General features: G+C 50.5%; 1 protein-coding gene across 6 annotated transcripts in view; it reads right to left on the minus strand.

Moving 5' to 3' along the window:
• The window catches only part of NTF3 (neurotrophin 3), an 81,359-nt gene extending 60,473 nt beyond the window's left edge, over window positions 1–20,886 (minus strand). For 2 of the 6 annotated variants that reach the window (XM_060190232.1, XM_060190235.1), the window contains exon 1: window positions 18,862–19,137. Coding sequence is in view for 3 of the 6 variants with exons in the window: in XM_060190230.1 (XP_060046213.1) it covers window positions 16,866–16,910 (45 nt within the window). In the remaining 3 variants the exon portion in view is untranslated. Of the gene's footprint in view, window positions 1–16,865; window positions 16,967–18,861; window positions 19,138–20,651 lie in introns of those variants that run through there. The other 4 variants (XM_060190237.1, XM_060190231.1, XM_060190233.1 and 1 more) reach the window with 4 other exon arrangements.
• Between the last annotated feature and the right edge of the window lie 604 nt (window positions 20,887–21,490).

Raw genomic sequence — 21,490 nt, forward strand, 5'->3', positions numbered from 1 at the left:
TAGGGTAAGTGCTCATGTTCAAACCCTGGCACCACATGGCAGAGTGCCATGGAAGTGGGGAAATTCCAGTGCTGTGGTGCTTCTTCCTTTGAATAACCCTCCCCCCCCCCTTCCTGAATGAAAATGTGGCCTGGGAGTAGTAAAATTGCACAAGCCTGAAACTTGGCTCCAAAAAAAATCACCTGCCAGCAGAGTCCCGCTAACATTCATTAACGCCAAAAGAAATTCTCAGAGATTTCAAAGCCAGGCCTTAGTCCAGGCCAGCAATCAATCAGCCTGCCTTATAGAGAGCTATCTTGCGGGCTGACATTCCCCATGGGGGAAAAAGTTGGTTTCTGAAAACAACCACAAACCTATTCCGCAAATACACATTCCACCAAGATAGGTCCTTCAGGGCTGGAAAGAATCATGCCAGTTTCTGGAACCCCCTGGCACTGTGGCTCAGCTCAGTCATAACCAGGGAGCTGAGCACACTGGTGGCTACAGGTGGAGTGAGGACATGATCTTGACCCAGACTCTCAGATAGGACGCAAACATAGGAGCTTGTGAAACGGAGCAAATGAACTGGCAGAGGTATGTGTGGGGGTCAGTGGAGGTTGGCAGGCACGACGTGAACCAGACACACAAGGCTGGGAAAAAGAAACGCAGCTCTGGGGGTTTCCAAGAACACCAGAGGAACTCCAAGGAGGAGGCAGCAAATGGCTGGAGACGAAACGTGAGATGGGCAGGCAGAGCATGTCACAGAGGGACAGGCGGGTCACATTCCATGAGTCTGGACTGCAGGGGTGTGTAGCTCACCTACTCAGAGGCCAGCACCAGGCCGCAGGGTGTGCAGGGACTCTTCTGTCTGATAAGCACAGAAACACAGAACCTCCAATCCAAAGCACTGCTGGAAGAGGAAGGGTCAGATTCCCCACATTTCCCAGGGGTGGACTGTTCAGGGAGCTGTGACCCCAACAAGGATCTAGAGAGCCCAGTGGGTTTTGCTTCCTCCTTTTCTGCGGGCTTGGTGTCAGACCCCAGGCAGGGCCACAAGCCAAGAGGTTAGGGTGAGGGGTGGAGGTGAGAGGGGGTGTACCCTAGGCTGGGAGAGGCACCTGCTGGCAGCCAGGCAATGAAGCTGAGGAACCAGCCTGCTCATGGGGGTTCTGGATTCACAGAGAGGAATGAAAGGCAGGACGGGAGCTTGATGCCTTCTGAGTTGATTCAAGAACTGAACTGAAGAGACCATCAGGAGCCACAGGGAGAAGAGAATGCCACTCATGAAATCGTTCATTTCATTTCCTGTTCCAGGCTTGATGTTTACAAATAGAAAGAGAAAGATAGAGATGGAGAGAGAGACGTCACAACACTTAAAGCTTCCCACAAGGAGGTCGGACCAGGTTCTAACTATGCTGATAGGTCTGATAAAGAAGATTCACTCTCCAGATGAGCTAATTTGCAGGCCCCAAACAGTCCATTTCATATATATATATTAAATAGTTGTAGTCCCTCACAAACAGGAGGGCCCTAGAGCCTAAACCCAAGGTAATAGCATCAGGAAGAGGCAGCATGATCGCAGACCCTTTGAACCACAGCTGTAACACTTCTGGTTTTGTTTTTTTTTAACCAATTATTTTATTACGGAAGTAATGGCCTACAAGTCAGTTGTCGTGTGAGTATAATTTCTCCTCTTTCCATAATACGTTCACACACCACTCCCACCACCAACTCAGGTCTCCTCCACCATCATGCATCAGGTCTCCAGTGCCCTATGGACCTCTATCCCATGTCCTTGGCTGAGCTGTAACAGATCATGTTTAGTCCAAGTCTCACTGCCTTCCGACTCGCTGCAGCAGGAATGCCCAGGTGGTGTGCGGTCTTATATAGAAGAACATGCCCCCAGTCTGCCTTGGGGGAGAGACATTTTCCCAACAGACAGTGTGTCACCTCACTGCCCAGGGGTGCAGGTCATGGGCACACCACACCTGTTCCCCTGTTCTTACTTACTAAAAGATGTACCCAGCCCTTGTTTAATGGGAAGGGCCAGAGCACTGCCCTGGCCATAGGTCACACTGGGCCACTGAAGCTAGGGACCCACATTTGCAAAGCATGTGCTCTATCTGCTGAACCACCTCCACAAGGGGTGGTCATCCACATCCAGAAGCACTGTCTGGAGTCCAGTCTGGAGCAGCCCCAAGCCCCAGCACATACCTGGAGGCACACAGTCAGCGATAGATGTAGAGCATCTGACCCCAGCAAGTCAGGATCATGTGACACAGAGAGGAAAATCAAGGGTCTCTGATGCTGCCACCAGGGTTATCACCACAACCATGAAAAATTCAGTCAGAAATGTAATTTTGCAGATTATATGACCTTTTTTCAGGCCACGCTACATGGCTTCCTATTGTGACTCTGCACACCATGTTCCCTATAGAACCAGGCCTCCCAGCAGGCTGACAGTGAGGACCAGCACCTTCTCCACCTGCAGCTATGTTGGCAACATGACCTACGGTTGGGCCTTCTGGAAGCACTGTGTTAGGGCTGGTGCTGGGCTGGGCCCTGTAAGGAAAAGGAACAGAAGTTCCCTCTCTCCCATTGAGCCACCAGTGAAGGCTACCAGCTGCTGCTAGCCAAGCCCAGAAGGACCTCGATGGGCATGCAAAACCCCCAGGAGAAACAATGCAGAGAAAGTTCAGAGTTTGCATTCTGCAGGCACCAAGGGAGGAAGCTGTGTCCTCAGGGCCAGGCATTGGTGCATATAGTTGAGTGCACATATAACCATGACCAAAGACCCAGGTTCAAGCCCCTACTCCCTGCCTGCAGGGGGAAAAACTTCCCTTTCTCTCCCACTTCCCTCTGTCCTACAAAACTAAAATGGAGTATGAAAATAAAATTTAAAAGAAAGACAAAAAGAAGGAGGAGAAGGAGGAGGAGGAGAAGAAGAAAAGGAAGAGGAGGAGGAGGAGGAAGCTGGTGTGCATTCTAGCCTGCCTAATCTCTGCCTCAGTAGGTTGTTGGGCAAGGCAGTGGAGCAGTAGATATAGTGCCAACATCCAGCGGATTCTTCTTTGTCTACCTTTCCCTCCTCTGCCTTGCACTGGTCACCCTCAGCACCCTTACACTGAGGGAGGGGAACAACAGGCCACTTGAGAAGCTGCTGAGTACTAGGGCTCTGCCTCCTGGATCTATAGATTGAAAGGCAAGTACTAGGTGGGCAGGAAGGAGAGAGCTCAGGCCTTGTTAGCTGAGGATCCTTAACTGAATGACAAATTCTTGCAAGTGCAATAAGTGTGACAAAGGGCACACATGCCATACAGAATCCACAAAGGAGTAGGGACAGGGCAGAGTGGGGTCATTTCCTTTGTTAGCTAGTGAGTTTCGCTCCTGGTTACTTGTTGCAATCATCTGATTAGCTCTGTGGCCTGGGAGGTGGTGCAGTGGCTAGAGCTTAAAATCATGAGTTCCAAGTTCAGTCCCCAGCATCACATGTGTCAGTGATGCTCTGGTTCTCTCGCATCCTCTGTCTCTCATGCTAATAAATACATAAGCATATTTTCTTTAAAAATGCAGCTGGCCTGGGAGATAGCGCAGTAGATAAAGCTTTGGACTCTCAAGCATGAAGTCCCAAGTTCCATCCCCAGCCAGCATCATGCATATCAGAGTGATGCACTGGTTCTCTCTAGCTCTCTGCCTCTATTTGGTATATGTTTATAAAGTAAATAGATACAAATATTGATGTCTCTGCCCCAACTACAGACTGATTTAGCCCTAACAGGCTCACATGTACAAGATGAGGTCAGAAGACTGCTAAATGCTAAGACACCAACAAAGCTCCTCTTGGCCTCAGCTGGACCAAGGAGGGTGCTGGTGTTCCTACATAACCCACACTGTTGACCAGCATGCCAGGAGCCCATCTGGGTCACTGTCACAACCCCTCTCCTGATCTGTCTGACCCAGTAGTGACACAAGAGGGTCTGCAGAATCAGGTCACCTTCAGTAGACTTTAGACTTTGAACCACACACACACACATGCACACACACAGAGACACATGGAGAGGGAGAGAGACAGAGAGGAGGGGAAGAGAGAGAGATAGGTAGATAGACAGATAGAAAGAAAGATAGATAGAGAAATTGCCTATAGACAGACCTACTAACCAGGATTTGGAATCCATCTGTCTGGAGCCCCAGAAACTGAAGGTAAGTCCACACTGCACTCTGAGTCTATGAAAGTACACCTGAAGGTAAGTCCACACTGCACTCTGAGTCTATGAAAGTACCCCCCCCCCCACCTCAAAGCAAGTCACTGCCACGGCTTTAGAACGTTCTGGGAGATGACTGCAAAGCAACTCTTCTAGGAATCTTGAATGGCATCTAAGACAGGAATGCAGCAGAGGCAGGAAAAGGCTAGGAGACTCCCCCACTGCCATTAACTGTCAGCACTGTGAGTTACTGGCTCTAATCCCTTGTTTCCACAGCCACAGACCTCCTCATCAATGTAGTGTGTCCAGTCACCTCAAACCAGCACAATCTCCCCCAGAATCAGCAGAAAACAAAGCATTTTGTTCATTTGGCCCTTGGTACTTCCATTCTTTTAAAAATGTATTTATTTATTTTTTAATTTGATTTAATAGGACAGAAAAATTGAGAGGAGAGGGGAGATGGAAAGAGAAAGACAGAGAGACATCTACAATCTACAGCACTGCTTCACTCCTCAGAAGCCTCGCAGGTGGGGACCAGAGGATTGAACCCTGATCCTTGCACATTGTAAGGTGTGTGCTCAACCAGGTGCGCCAACCACCCAGCTCTTCCACTCATTTTTTGTTGCACATGAGAGAGTGTTACAAGAGGCAGAGAAGAGAGAGAGAGGTTGAAGCAGTGCCAGGGTTTGAACTGGAAACGTCAGGCATGAGAGTCCAATGCTCTACCAGTTAAACCACTTCCTCAGCTGCTCATTCCTTCTTCCATTAGCCCAACCAGTAGCCCCATCTTAGCTGACCGATTGCTCAGATTTGTCGTCTTGGTTGCATCCAGAGTAATCCTTTTTACAGTAAAAGCCCAACTGTGCCCATACCCAAGTCCTCTCCCAGTCTTCAATGGTCTGCACAGCTCTCATGGGCTCATGCCCACTGTCCCTCCCTGTTTTCATCTTCCAGTGGGCTCCTCAATTCCCATCTACCAGTTCTGAACTCCTTTCAGTTCCTATAAGCCTACCTTCTCACCTCATAGCCTCTTTCCACTCTGCTTCCTCACCTGGAACATGCCTAGTCCTCACCCTCACCCTCCTAGTTTCCACTCATGATTACAGAAACATCAAAGCTCACAGAAAATCTCCCAGGTATTTCCTGGAGTTGTTTGGCTCCATGGATATTGCCAGGGGTCTACCTTCCTCATCAGTGTATCTGGCATAATTTCCCTATTTATCCATCCCAGCTCCTGCCCCTGCTTGTGTGCCCTGCCCCCATCCTACTCCCACCCCCATTCTAATAGTCACAGATAACACCATGCCAAAGGAAAACACATAATAAACAATGGGAGTCTTACTTTAACCACCTCATTGGGTTTGTTCCCTCCCAGTTAAAAGCCGGACCTTTTCTGATGGCTCTGTCCTTGACTGCGCCTCTAGTTAAGCAGCCCCCCAAGAAGTCAGAAGACTTGCAGCAGACAGAAGGTAACTCTATCCAGCCAACCCCCAAAGCAGATGTAAACACTGAAGGGAAGAGAGAGGAGATAGATTCCCCACTCCTCCAAGAGCCAAGTGGAAAAGGGAAATGTCAGAGAATTATAATGACAAGTTGAGGTCTTGGCTAGTAACCCAATCCAGGTTCTACTTGATTTCCTAGCTGTACTAATAGACCACAGTCTAAGAGATCTTTCTCTCTCCCTCTCTTGGTATGTCTCTCTCCCTCCCTTCCCCCTCAAAGACAAGCACACAGAAGAAGCATTTCCTCAGTGAAAATTTTAGGGGCCAAGAAAGAGAAGGGGGGGGGAGAGAGAGAGAGAGAGAGAGAGAGAGAATGGAAGTGTGAAAATAAGTTTCCCCTCTTTTTTATTATTTATTTTCCCTTTTGTTGCCCTTGCTTTTTTTAAATTGTTGTTGTAGTTATTGTTGTTGATGATGTTGTCTTTGTTGGATAAGACAGAGAGAAATGGAGAGAAGAGGGGAAGACAGAGAGGGGGAGAGAAAGACAAACACCTGTAGACCTACTTCACAGCCTGTGAAGTGACTCCCCTGTAGGGGGGGAGCCAGGGCTCCAACTGGGATCTTTAAGCTGGTCCTTGCACTTTGTGCCACATGCACTTAACCCGCTGCACTACCACCTGACCCGTTTCCCCACTTTTTAACTCACAGCCACTAAAAAGTCTTAGATACTTAAAAGAACAAAACAAGACTCCCTAAGAGCAATGAAAGAGAGAATTTTATTATGTAGGGATCTCAGAACTAGACTCTGAGGTGCTTCCACCTTTGACATAAGATTGCCTCGCATATCTGTTTTTGGAAGGGTAGTCCAGGAGAGACCAAGAGAGAAACAGAAGAGGCCTCTAGAAGCCGGTCACTTCCTTAATCTTACAGATGTGACTCCACTGGGAAAACTTCTCTCCCTATGATAATTGGGGTTGTCAGGACAGAGCAACACTTTGAATCTCTGTCACGTCCAGGTAGGTTATTACACATAGACTCCACTTCGGCCCTACTGTTTTTGGACAAGATGGGGATAAGGATCCATTTCCCAGTGCATGTCCCTAATGCAGGGTCAGGGACTGGTGGAAAAGAGACATTCATAGTGTGAATCACTGACTTCCATGTCACCAACTAGTCCAGGGTACTGTGCATCTTCCATTGGATAATTACCAAACTCTGGGCTTAATAATAGCAGTCCGGGGATCTTATCTCTCCAGAGCCCTACCCTGCAAGGGACAGACAGAAACAGCCTGGGGGTACTGATCCGCTTGCCAGTGCATGTCCAGCAGAGAAGCAATGACAGAAGTTAGAAATTTCACCTTTTACACCCCAAAAAGAATTTTGATTCATACTCCCAGAGGGTGAGAAATGTTATGGGAAGAAAACCAAAGGGTTCTGAACTCCAGTTCCATCAGGACCCAGAGAAAGAGGAAGGAAAAAGGAAAGACATTCAAAAGTAATAAGTAATAAAAAGTAATAAAAGTAAGGCGTAGGTATGAGTTAGAATGGAAGAGAAGGCAGAACCATTGGAAAAAGTGGGCAAAGATAGATAGATAGACAGATAGATAGACAGACAGTTATAGAAATAATAGTTAACCCCTATCTATGACCTTAGGAGGCAACTGTAGTTTCCAATGGAAGAAATGAGGACATCAAACTCTGGTGTCAGGAATGGTGTGGAACTGTACCCCTGTTATTTTGTAATTTTATAAATCAACATTAAATCACTAATAAAAGAAAAGAAAAAGCAGTCCAGGATCACACTATGTATTCATCCCAAACAGCCCAGCTTACAGGGACCTTTCTTTCTTCCAGATGCCCAAAGCCTCCATGGTCTCTATCACTCTCTTGCCAAAATTTACACTTTGTCCCATCCTGTTATCCTTTTTTCCTCCAAAAGTCAGCTCTGCACTAGAAAACAAGCTTCTGGAAGGTACGACAAGTCCCCATGGTACCTGACATGGGACAGGAGCATTGGAGGAAGCAGGAGAACCAGTAAAGGCAGGAAGGTCCCCTTAAAACAACACAGCTTTATTAAGTAAGATAAAAAAAAATCTGGGAGCTAGGTGGTGTTGCAGACAGTTGAATATACACATTATAGTGCACAAGGACTCAGGTTCAAGCTCTTGGTCCCCGCCTTCAAGGGGAAGCTTCTTGGGTGGTAAAATAGTTCTGCAGGTATCTCTCTCCCTGATTATCTTTCATTCCCTCTCAATTTCCCCCTATCTCTATCTGAAATTAAAAAAAAAAAAAATCTAACCGAAGTGTGATGTTTTTGAAAAGCTCCCTTTGAAACCCCAAATAAATGACTTCAAAAGGACCTGATATCTATCCTCTTTCTCCTGGCATTTGGACCAGTGAAAAACAGGGTGTGAAAAAGAGAGGAATAAAAAAAAAAACTGTGGAAGGGTTCACTGTGCAGAGGGACACACAGAGGACAGAAGTGGACAGTAGATGGCAGTCTGTCCCTGTCAGAAGTGGCCACAGAGACAGTGCTTTGCAGGGAGGCGGCAGCACTAAGTGTCTCAAGCAGCTACACCTCACTCTCCCTTCTGTGCTAACCTCCCTCCTCAATCACCAGCAGGGAGACTTCTGACAGCCACCTGCCCCTGCACATCCACCATGCCTGGACCCCCGACCATCATGCCCTTCCCTGGGGTTCTCTCCAGGAAGAGCCAAGGGCACATCCCAACTGGCTCTGAGCATTCATGCACTGGCAACTCAAGGACCAAGAAATCACTGTCCTGTAGAAGACTGTCCAAGGATGTTTCAATCTGTTCCTCACCAGGAGAAAACAAAAGCAAAACAAAAGAAAAAATTGCACACTAAGATTCATGTTGCCTTTCCCCAGGACATAGTGATATGATCCACCCATCTCCTTCTCCAGCTGCTAGACCCTCCAGGTCAGAGTCTTGGTGCTCTTGACTCTATCTTCTTCAGCATGAAGCTCAGGGCCATGTGTCCAGCAGTCACCAAGGATGGTAACTGCATCCCCTCTAATCAAGCCCTTTCCAGTGTCCAGAGGTAGACTGTCCTCACTCATGTGGACTAAGGCCTAGCTTCCCTGAGACCAACAGCTCAGGTTCACAGAAGAACTAGACAGACACATGGAAAACAAGAGTCTCTAAAGTCACCACAAAGAGTCTTTCTCTTAACAACCTGGAGGTCTGGATCCACCTGCCAACAATATCCGTGTCTAGCAGAGAAGCAATTACAGAAGCCAGAACTCCCACCTTCTGCACCGCAGAAAGAACTTTGGTTCATACTCCCAGAGGGGTAAATGATAGAGGAAAAGATCAAAGGGCTCTGAATCCCAATTCCACGAGGACCCCCAAATCATCTGTCACTAGGAATCTTGTTTTTGTTTTTTTTATTATATTTTTTATTTGACAGAGACAGCCAGAAATTCAGAAGGAAGGGGACTATAGAAAGAGAGAGAGACACCTGCGACACTGCTTCACCACTTGTGAAGCTCCCCCCCTGCAGATGGGGAGCAGGGGCTTGAACCCAGGCCCTTGCACAATGTAACGTGCACTTAACCAAGTATGCCACCACCCAGCCCCAGAATCTTGTTTTTATACCATCACAGAAAGGGAAGCAAATCTGGGAAACACCAGGAAGCCATGCACTGTTTCCCTTACCAGAAACGGGGTAGAGTGTGGAGGAAGAAGGACACTCAGAAATAATAGGTGTAGATGTGACTTAGAAAGGAAGTGAAAGCATAAATGGAGGGGAAAAAAAAACAAGCAAACAAAAAAAAAAAAAAACAGGTAGACATAGATCGTTATAGATATTAAGTCAAACCATATCTGTGACCATGGGAGAACTACTGCAGTTTTCAATGGAGGGAATGGGGACACAAAACTCTGGTGGTGGGAAAGGTATGGAATCATACACTTATTATCTTATAATTTTGTAAAGCAATATTAAATCACCTAAAAAAAAGCCTTTCTCTGAGCTTCATGACCTCAGCCATAGAAGGGGCCAAAGGAGATAACATTGGCCTGGCTTCACCACTGCCTGCCATGTGCCCACTCACCCAACACACTTCCATGGCCAAGTCTGCTCCAGATGCTGGGGGACACAGCATGGCAGGACCAGATCCTTTCCTTCTCAAAGTTCACAGTCCAGTGAGAAGACAGGAATGCCAATAAAACTCAGGAGGCTATGTGGTATAAACACAGGGAGTCCAGGAAAGGAGCTCCAGGTTCTCTGGGGGTGGCGGGTGGGGGTGCCAGGAGGGTTTCCAGAAAAGGCAATAGTTAAGCAAAAGCATGAAAGATAAGTGGCAATATACTTGATGAAAATGGAGGGGAGGCCATTCTAAGTACAAAACGTACAAGACACACACACACACACACACACACACACAGGGAGAGAGAGAGAGAGAAAAAATGGATTCTCCCAGGCCATCCTAAATTGAAGAACAGACATGCAATTCCACCACACATGCCATTTTGCAATCAGAAGACCTTTCCTTCTACATGTTAGCCACATGCCTTTATCAATCCAGCCATCCAGGTCTCCCAGGAAGCCCTGATTCCCACAGATCATGGTGAGCTGGAATGACTATAAGAGTTTTCTAACTCTCACTCAACAGAGGATGCAAATGAGACACAGTGTGACTGAGGGCTTCCCCAGAATCACACAGTTTAGTCTCTGGCAGCGTGAGGGATGGAGTTTCTGCTCAGACTTTGAGATCTTTCTGATTCAGCTTACTGAATTCAGCTACCCACAGACCATTTCAACACACATAAACCAATTCCACAGCTTCAGTTTCTAATCCAAGTCCTGTCACCAATCTGGCAGACTTGCTCCCCCTGCATTTTATAGACAAGCACTTATCCATGCGTTCACTACCTTGTGATACCTTCCAGGCATCCTATGAGGCTGCTTCCTCTACAGAGAAGTCCTCCAAGCCAACAGGGATGCCTGGAAACCCCAAGCATGGACCACAAGCTGGGGGTGGCAGAAGTCATGGACTATGAGAAGGTTCCTTTGAACTTCTAATGAATTCAAATCCTCCCTTTTCCAGAAAAGGATGCAGAGGCCCATAGAGGGTATGTGGCATGTTCCTAGTCCCATAGCTCTTTGGAGTCCTTTGCAAGGAGGAATGGGTGAGCTGGCCACCCCAGGGTACAAACTAGGAGCCATGGAAGCCAGGCTCCTTCTCAGCCATGGAACACACTTGTCGAAAGCCAAGTGATTTCCAGAGCCTCACTTTCTTCTTGAACTCAGTGGCAGCAGGAGGCAAGCCCTGTGAACCATAAGGGGCAGGTCTGCTTGACACAGGATGAAAATAATCCCCGACTGAGAACTTGGAACATATTCCCAAAGTGTCAATTTGGAGCTAAAAGGGGAGGGGGGGGAGTTAGACCTAGAAGCAGTAGGGGCAGTGAAGTGCAACTTTTTTTAAGTTAACATGGATGCTATGATCTCTTAGAAAGTAGAAAAACATCACTCTACATGTGAAAAAGTTATTTCAAACCCAGTGAACACAAAGATTTTGAGCTGATACAGTGTCCCAGGTTGAGTTCAGTGCTATATTGAGTTGGTGTGCTATATTCCTTTGCCCAGGGCAGACTCCTAGAAGCAATAGAACAAAGTAAACAAAGTCATTCTCTTGTATGTTAACTCTCTTTTCAGCCACCAGGTTCCAGATGCTAGCATGATGCCGACCAGACTTCCCTGGACAGACAAACCCACCAATGTGTCCTGAAGCTCTACTTCCCCAGAGACCCACCCTACTAGGGAAAGAGAGAGGCAGACTGGGAGTATGGATCGACCAGTCAACTCCCATGTTCAGCGGGGAAGCAGTTACAGAAGCCAGACCTTCCACCTTCTGCAACCCACAATGACCCTGGGTCCATACTCCCAGAGGGATAGAGAATGGGAAAGCTATCAGGGGAGGGGATGGGATATGGAGATTGGGTGGTGTGAATTGTGTGGAGTTGTACCCCTCCTATCCTACGGTTTTGTTTTTGATAATGTCTCCTTTCTTAAACAAAGAAACAAACAAACAAATAAATAAAAAACAAAGTCATTCTCACTAAGCGCCTTGGCTTAGTATGTGTGTGGCAGTGGAGGTGGAGAGAGAGAAGTCAGTGGGAGAAGGAGGAATAAAAGCCTTTAAGTCACACCCTGAGGACTCCTCCAGCTTCCCAATTTCTGGCACTGTCCCAGGAATGGCATGCAGAGGCAAGAGCTGGGTCTGGAAAACTCCACCATCACCCAGCCCTGCGTCAAACTGATCCCTAAGCAACAGTCACTGCATCCAGCCTTCAGTTTGCAGCTGATATGGAAGGAGGTTTTGAGCCTCTCAAAGAGAACCATTTCCCAGGACTCAACAATGCTGGCATCTAAGTACCACCCTTTAAGGATACAGAGATCAAAAACAGATGTCTGGCTCCAATCTCCTCTTGTTTACAGGAAAACAATTATAGCTGAAGTCAAGGTCCTGTTCTGGAAGGACAGATTCCTTCATCCAGAGAAGAAGAAAAGGCAGGACCAATAGGAGCCCAGACAGAGCTGACACATGCTTGCCAGCAGATGGCTCGAAAACCCCAACATTTGTCTTGCACATGAAAGGGAACCTTCTAACAGAAAGAAGCAGGTTACCCAGTGGGGTGACAAATTTTGCAGAGAGGTCTGTCCAACAATCCTCCATCTGGATGACATCAGAGAATGCAGAAAATAGAACCTGCCAAGCAGTGGAAGGACTTGGGAGGGCTCAGGGCTGTGACATGGACAAGCAACACATCAGCATGTAGCTGTGTAAGCGTGAACACAGCCCTTTACCTCGAATAACCCCAGTCTCCCCAAGTGCAGTGAAGGTTATTTTCAGCGTTGGGATAACGAAGCTCTGTGTGTGCAGTGATACCTGGCGCTGGGTAAGAACTCAAGTATCAACTATCATCATCGTCATCAATCAACTTAAAGGTGGGTGCTTATCTTCATCAGAAACACTGACAGTGAAAGGACTCACATGGATGCTCGATGATTAATACCAGAGAACCCAACCCAATGTCTTTTAGCTCTGCACATGCTGGGCAAGGCACGCCGACTTCTAGAGTGTTCTTGGCTCAAAGCAAACACTATGGCAGGTTCTTTGCAAGTCTTGGTGCTTTTGACTCAGTCATTCCCCAGAATAAAAACAGGAGCTCATTGAGGGTGTGCCAAGGAGACTCCAAGCAAAACATGAGACAGTCTGACTAGAAGGAGGGGGTCACTGCAGAGCCCTAGGAAGCTGGAGCAGGATTTTGAGATCTCCCAACTCAAGCCTTCATTTTCTACTAGATGTAAGAGGAAAGAGTGGTCACATAACACCAGCTAATGAGTGACAACATTCAGTCTCAAGTTTGATCACCCACCTCAAAGAGACGAGGCTCTCAACTACACAAGATTGCTAGAGACCAGCTGGTGAGAGCAAAAAGTGGCTATCTAAAATTACCAAAAATGAAGGAGTCAAGCAATGGTGCACCTGGTAGGGTGCACATGTTACAGTGGGCAGGGACCCAGGTTTAAACCCCCAGGCCCCATCTGTGGGGGTGGAGGGCATCATGAGTGGTGAAGCAGACCTACAGGTGTCTCTTGGTTTCTCTCTCTTTCTCTCTCTACCTCCCCCTTCCCTCTCAATTTCTCTCTGTATCTAGTAAATAAATAAAATAATAAAATTATTAAAAAATAAACAAAAGCTTGAGAGCTCATGGGCCATCTTCATAAACTTTCACAGGTTCACAAGTAAGTCCTCAGAAAGTCTCTCCATCTCCATTAAAAAAAAATACAACTTATAAGAATGAAGTTTTCCTGAGCTCTTCCCATGAGCTGGTGCCAGAAGCCAAAAGACCACAGTCCAGTCTAGACAAGGTGCCCCCAACCTGTCTCCCATGACAGAGCATTAGGACTCCTGTGCTCCATGTCCCCCATGCTGTCTAGGTCCTGCACAGTGTCCCTCTCAGCAGCACCCCAAGGGGCTTCCCCTTGTCTCCGAATGGTCCTTCTCCGACAAATGCAACGTTAACAGCTCAATCCTAGACCCCAGCAACAGTCAGGAGCTGAACACACCTCCCCCCACCCCCACATTAGAAAACACCTACCAGGAGGTCCCCTGACAGGGTGGTAGGTTTGAGAAAACCTCCATGTCAGCTTGCCTCAGCCAGCAGGTGGATTCCGATGGGACCCCTGTTGGGTGGGAGCTGGAACTGCTTAGGAAACCGGTCTGGAGCAGCCCAGAGCAGAAGCTGCCTGCTCAGCTAGACTCCCAGGGTGGAAGGGAAGAGGAGAGGGCCAAGGGTCTGTTCCATCTGGGAGCGTAGGCTGCAAAGATGAGAAACACAGTGTAATTAAACTCCGCTGGCCTGTCCCGTCTGGGGAATGCAGGCCCCATCAGCAGTGACCTCTCCCAATCAACTTAATTGGCCCTGATCTCGCCAAGAAAAGCAAGAGAATTGGTTTAGTGCCTCATGGAAACAGCTTAGCTCCTGACTATTTATGGCCACTGAACAACGCAAGGAGGGGAGTTTGACTAGGAGCCAGGAATTGACAGCATGTGTTGACTTCTGGGAGTAGTTCTGTCCCCCCACACACATGCACACACACACTCTGGGTGCCCCCCGTGTTCCTCTCTGGGAGTAGTGGCAGCACCAGCCTGAGGTATTGTATGCAAGGCATATCAAACACCCCAAATCCAGGTCCTGCTGTCCACCAGGCAAGCTCTAGAAAAACACAGACCTCAAGTGTGACCCCGCCCGCCTCGGCACAGCTAGACTCACTACCATGCTCCTCTCTAATTTAAACAGTAATGGTTCCAAGGACCACCACGACCCATTTCTCTGTCCTCTATCCCACAGTCCTTCTGGCACTGTGGTCTGCACAGCTGCAGTCAACAGCAGAAACACATCTGTCCCCTGAGAATTCACAGTGCTGACTTTTGGACCTTTTTTTTTTGGGGGGGGGGTGATAATTCAAAGAACTTTCAGGAATGCAGAAATCAGTGAACTTGAATAGTCAACTGGCTTTCTCCATTTTCTAGAAGAATAAATGCAGGCAATGACAGAAAGTTCTATTTGCACCATAAGTAAGCCACAGCCAAGGCTGTGAGCGTCAACACTGTACAGCTGGGAGCCAGGCCATGGCACCCAAGGTAGGGTGCACATGCTACTGTGTGCAAGGACCCAGGCCCCATCTAGGGGTGGGAGGCTTCACAAGTGGTGAAGCAGTGCTGCAGGTGTCTCTTTCTCCCTCTCCCTCTCCCCTGCCCTTTCCAGTTTCTCTCTCTCAATCCAACAAATACAGAAATAAATCACCAACTTAGTGCCATGAAACAGATGCCCCTCTTTACAAAGGTTCCCCATTGTTAGCACCTGTATTTGATCTTAGTGCTCCTGAATACACCCAGCTCTGACTGGAGTAGCACTCCTCCTCCTGCAGCCATTACAGAAAGAAGCCCAGATCAGAGGGATGAGAGAATCTTCTCCAAAGACACTGCACTGGATGGCACACTCGGGACATGCCCGCCCCTGAGTCTTCCCCAGCCACTTTAAGCATGCTATCTTCAGACGTTTAAGTGAACGTCTTTATTTTTTGTAAAGGTCTTTCCACTCCCCCCCCCACCCCCAACACTCCCCTCAAGTAAGGAAAGAACCTCACGGGGAAACGGCTGTCCTCTCATGAATACAGAAATGCCACAGGTTCCAAGGGATTCCTCCAGCATTCCTGCTTTCTCACAGTGCAAATTTAATCAATGAGGCTCCCTGCCACCAAGTCCAGGCAGGCTGAGCCCTCCCCACTACCCCACAAAGGCCCTTTCCCTCAGGAGAGATCCAGTTAGCACACCCACTGACTCTCAAGGTTAGGAACCCATGGACCTCCAGCTCCTTCCCAACACCCCCCTCCACACCCCGCCCCAGGTCCTTCTCTTCCCTACCCTGTTTCTACTTAAGAAGCTCATCTGAACACCAGACAGAATTCCTGTGCAAACATATGCCCAGCCCTCACAAGAACCAGATTACACCCACCTCTCTTTCTCTCTTACACACACACACACACACACACACACACACACACACACACACTGGGCTCACTTCACACTCAAAGCCCAGAAGACAGCAGCAGCAAGGAGTAACACACACTCCCTGACAGCTTTGCATCAGCAAATCAGCAAGTAAGCAGGCACTGCACACTCAGAGCACCAGCCAGGACCTAGCATCTCCCTGGACTGAGCACCATTCTGCTACCCATACCCTAGTCTTCCCCAATGCCCACCTCACACTCCCTACAAATAGCATCACACCCTTCAGCTCTCTCCCAACCCACCACACCATCACCCCTTTCTTGGCGCCCTCCTTGGACAAAACCACAGATATATTTTAAGTCAGCCTCCCTCTGTTCCCCCAGCCCTGATCCATAAACATCACTGGAAACTGAACTGGAGTTCTTGAAGAAACCTCAGCGAGGAGCAGCGAGCTGTCTTCATTCCTCCTGGTAAAACTGTTGCTGGCAGCTGAGCCAGAAGGCATTTATTTTTTTCTCCCCAGGGCACTGTGCCATGTTGCCCAAGAAGCCAGCAATGGGCTGAGCATCTAGAAGACAACTCCGTGCACGCTAACTAAGGATCAATACTAATCAGTGGCAGTGACTCCCTCTATTCAAAAAGAAACACACACTGCAACATAATAAAGCCTGCATCACCACCACTGTATTCCTCTATGGGGATTCCTGCCCACGCCCTCCCTAGGCCCTACCCAGCGCAAACAGACAGGACTATTCCCCTTAAATGCAGAGCCCTGGTTTGGTTCTAAGTCCTTCCTAGTTCTTTACAATGCCAGCTCAATCACATTTCCATTCCACGAAGGACCAAAGGGCTGCACTCATGAAGTTCACGCTCTCCTTGCTGCAGATAACCATCCCCAGCACACACACAAGCAGCACTCTCAGCCAGGTCCACTTTCCCCTCCCACGCCACACCCACTCCCAGTGTCTTTGCAGACATGCAGAGCCATCTGCCTCACACACACCGCACCTTGCCAACCCAGCTGTGATACTCTTCCCTTCTCTTCTCTCCCAGTCCCTTCCCAGGCCCCAGCATTCTCATTAGTTTATACCTATATTCCCACCTGCTCCCATCAGCAAATCACACTAGAGCCCAGCTCATCAGTCTCCTGGAGACTGTCACCTCCAGCACAGCCTTGGGCTACCCACTCACCTCTATCCCTGAACAGTCTTGCACAAACTTTCCAAAACTCTCCATCCTGCCTGGACCAAACAGATCACCCTCGATGATCAAAATTAATCAGTGGCAGTGACTCCCTCTGTCTGAAACACACTCTCCAACATAATAAAGTTTGCATCACTGCCACTATATTCCTCCACTGGGATCCATGCCCAGGACCTCCCCAAGCCAACAGCTCAAACAAGCGAGGACTACTCTCCTGAAATGCAAAGCTCTGCACACAACTTTCAGCCACACAGACCCCAGTACTCAGCACAGTCTAGATAATCTGAGGCAGTCTCCCCCCTGGAATCCCTGTGGGCCTTCCAATTCCCTGAGCACCAGTCTCAGAGCCTGTTTCTTCCTCACTCCCCCACCCCACGCCCACACTGCCCACCAAATCCAGGCCAGCACAACTGAACCCAAGGTAGAGACATACATACAGGGGGCTTAGCTCCTGCATTCAGTCTCTCAACTTTCTTTGTGAGTCTAGGCTGTAAGAAATTGGAGGGGGGTGGGGTGGGGAGAGGTTGAATTTGCTGAACAACTTATGTGCATGTTGAAAGCAAAACCCACTGGAAGTTCCCTCTGTTACAACTTCCAGGGCGGAGGGGGCTCGGGTGCGTTTCTGCCTGGCTGTTCTGTAGGCTGGGAACAGGCGCCCATCTATGAAAAAAAAATCGGTGGCCCCCAAGTCTGTAAAGTTACTAACTGCAGCCTGCAGGGTGACGCCCACTGCACTGAACCCCACCTCTTTAGCCACAAGCACATTAATAAGCACGCCCCCCCCCCCCCCCCCCGTGTCTAGGGAGCTTGCCGGTACCCAGCCCAGGCAGCTTCCACTCTGGCACAGGACCTGAAGCCACCGGGGACCAAGAGGCCGAGAGGCCGAGGTCCCACGGGGGGGAGGGGGGTTCCTCCACCTGGAAGCTACCCCCAGCTATAAATCCAAAGAGCGGGGTCCTCACTCGCCACAGCTCCCACAACCAGCTCGGTGGGTGAAGAGGTGTCTCAGTCTCAGAATAGCACAAGGCTCCCCCCTCCCCGCTGAGCACCCAAGGGCGCCCCAGGGGTCCCCTCCCCCACCCAAGGTCTCCCTTCCCGAAACCCCGACGCTCCAGTTTTCCAAATTACAGGAGTTGGAGTGAAGCTCTGCAGCCCCATGGCACTTTGGTCCTTTTTTTTTTTTTTTTTTTTTTTGGTGGTGGTGGTGGTGGTGGTGGGGTCGTTTTAGCTCTGATCTAGGCTTTCTCAGTCCATCCGCACCTCCGTCGCGAACAAACTCGCGGGGACCCCATCCGCCCGGTTTACCCATGCCAGGACCCCATATCGCGCGCGACTCCAGCATCTGCGCGGGGTCCCGGGGTCACATGGCCCAGTGGTAGGCGCTAGTTCAGCAGAAACGGGGGTGCTGGGTGGTCTTGAAGAAAAGCTTCCGGTGGAGGTGGGTGGAGGGGGATCCCCGAGCAGGTACCAGAAGTCTCCTAAACTGTGGGGGGTGGGGAAGAGCATGAAACCCCCCCTTTCCCCAAGATCGCCCTGGCCCCGGGTAGCAGGGAGTGAACCCAGCGCCGTCAAATACGGAGCCCAAGAGCCCCCGGGGGTTAGATTGCCACCCCCTTTTGTTACTGGAGTGCGGTGAGCCTTATCGGCAGCAGCAGGCCGGTGCATGAAGTTGGGGGAGGCGGTCCTGCTGGATCCCTTTTCCTGCTCCTCCTTCGTCCCTAGCTCCCCTTCTCCCCCACCCCTTTCCAGCCCTGGTCCCTTAAACCTGATCACTTTCCCAGATCCCAGGCGGCTGGGGAAATGCGAGCGAGCGAGCGAGCGTGCGTGTGTGCAGGGAGGGGGTGGCCGTCCGCGGGCAAACTTCGGGGCCGGCTGCAGCCGGGAAAGTGAGGACCCCGGGTGCAGTCGGCGTGAGTGGCAGGCTGCACGCCCGTGGGCCCCCTCCTCCCCAGCCCGCCCACCCATCGCGCCCACCTCCCCTTACCGTGGCAGAAGTAACCATGGCATCCGTGGAACTGTTTCCAGGGACGTCGACATGAAGAGCGAGGTGGGCGCGAGCGGGGTCATCCAAAGGCCCCTGGGCCGCCGCTGCCCTCCCTGCCCGGGGGCTGAGGCTGGGAAGAGGGGCGGCGGGCGGCGGGCGCTCCTGCGCTGGGCCGGGCCGGGCGGGCGCGGAGCTGCTGGGTCGGGCGCGGAGCCTCCGCTCTGAGCCCCGCGAACATAATCTGCGCGGTTATAACCAGCCAACCCGGCCAGATGGCTCCGCGCTCAGCGCCTTAACCCCTTGTGCGCCGCGCCCAGCCTCAGCGCCCACGCGGGCCTGCGCCCCAAGGCCCTCCCCGCCCCTGAAGTCTGAGGACAGGGGACCGCGGGGGCCGGGGTCGATGGGGGGCGGGGAGAAGGGGACGTGGACCTCTCTCCTCCTCTCCTCTCTCTGTTTTTTTAAGAAGACAACCCCCAAACTTCCAGATTCTTCACTTAGCCCTCCCTCCCTCCCATATGCTTTGCAGATAGGCAGGGATAAGACATGTATAATTTCCCACTGACTGGGGCACGCCGATGACCACGGCCAGCCTTACTGACTCTTTTCCTTCATTATCATTTTTTAACTTATATCATCTTTTTTTAACTAAGATTTTCTTTACCAGGCGGGAAGATTCCCCACCCCACCCCCAGAGCACTGCTCAAGTCTGGTGTGCGGTGGTGCACTGGATTGAACCTGGAATTTTGGAGCCTCAGGCATGAGTCTTTATGCATGACCATTAGGCTATCTATCCCCACCCTGGGAAGGCTTTTCTTGCACCTACCACCCTCCAAACTTTTTTTTTTCTTTCTGGAAGCCGGGGCACTAATATGCTAACTTCTCCAAGCCCCAGACCTGCAGTGCGCTCCCGAGTTCTCCCCACCCCCCCCTACTGCCACTCCAATCCCCCTCCCCACAACATCAACCTAAACACGCCCTAAGGCCTGCGCTGCCCCGCTGGGGAGCGGCCCCTCACAGGACCAGAACCCGGGGCGCCGAGCAGGCTGGAGGCCGAGCAAGAGCCAGTCGAGTGGGAGAGGTATGGGGGTTAGGGGGCTCAGCGAAAGCTAAGGGGGGATGGGTGTAGGCGTGAGCGAAGAAGCCAGAGCGACTAGGGGGTCTGGGGAGGGGGGGGTGTCCTGTCATTTCACCCCGCCTCCAACTTCTCCCAGGCCCTTCTCCTTTGCACACCAGCACCCAGCTCTGCAGAGCAGAGCCAGCAGCGGGGAATCCCGCGGGAAGCTCTCCGTGGTGCTCCCCAAGACGTGCTCTTCCTTCCTTCATTGGGGGTTCGTTAGTGCTGGGGTTGGCGGTCGGGGCACGAGCTCTTATTGGGGGCTCATTTTAGCCGCAGCTTGGACCCCACTTGTTGGGAGCCAGAGCTCTCTAATTTACAGCTAAGTCATCTTGCTTCCATGCATTTGCCAGAGGGTCGGGAAGCCAGGAGGAATGTCCCCAAACCCCCTCCGCCAAACCTCCCTATAGTCACCTCATCCCTGCCCTTTCCGGGACCTTCTGACTCCAAGCAGTGAGGCAGGGGTGGATGGTCCCTGCCCCTCCAGGTGTTTCCACTCGATCCGAGTTCAAAGCATCTAAATGCCTTTTGCATTGTTAGAGACACTGGTGAAAGCCTAGAGTAGGGGTAGCACCTTGCCCAAGGGCTGAACCAGAGAGAGAGAAAGAGAGAGAGGCACCGAAGGGTGGGAGGCGAGGGTGGGGAGTCTGGGGGTGGCATACTAGATAGATTGTACCTGCCTCATCATTATCCTGGCTGGAGGCTGCCACATGGAATATACCAGAAGCGCCCACGGAGGCCCAGGGCCGGCCGGCACCTCCCTCGGTCCCCGGGAAGATGAGCGTCTTCCTTCGGGTGCCTGTCCTTAGCGCCAAGAAGTAGGGGCTTAGCTTCGGGCCAGAAGAGGTGGCGGCGTGGTCCTCTGCACCCCGACACAGGGCACCCCGAAGGTTTTTGGGTTGGGCGTGCACTGACTCGGTGGAATCCGGGTTTTCTCCTTCCCCTGGCCCGCCTCCCTACCCTTGCCCTCCCCCTCTTCCCTTACTCGCCACCCCCGCCCCCTCCCCCGCTCTTGAAGGAGGGACTTCTGGTCTTGGATTTTTATTGCACTGTCGGAGATGAGGTGGTCTCCTTACTGGACCCCCATTTCCCCAGGTTCCAGGTCTTCTGTTCAGAGAGAGGTGGATGGTTCCTGCTGCAGCAGCAAAGAATGGGTTAAAAATATATGCAGGCCTGCTAAGAGTCTGGGGGAAGGAAGCGTGTGTGGCGGGGTGGGGGGGGTGCTTAAATTCGAAAAAGGGGAAAAAGGAGATGAAGGAGAAAGCAGCAAGAAGTTGAAACTGGATTTGTTTTGCAGATGCAGAGCCCAGGCTGCAAACCACCACCACCCCCTCCCCTTTTTCTTCTCTTTCTTTCTTTTTCTTTCTTTCTTTCTTTCTTTTTTTTTTTTTTTTTGTCTGTGGAGAGTTTATATTGTTTCCTGGAAGACTTTGTATTGTTTTCCGGCACTCCTGGGGGTTTGTCCTGAGCTGGGGGCGGAGGCGTGGGGGGGGGGGTGCAGAGGAGCTGGGCCTC

The sequence above is a fragment of the Erinaceus europaeus genome, chromosome 4, assembly GCF_950295315.1.
Source record: "Erinaceus europaeus chromosome 4, mEriEur2.1, whole genome shotgun sequence".
Classification (NCBI taxonomy): Eukaryota; Metazoa; Chordata; class Mammalia; order Eulipotyphla; family Erinaceidae; genus Erinaceus; species Erinaceus europaeus.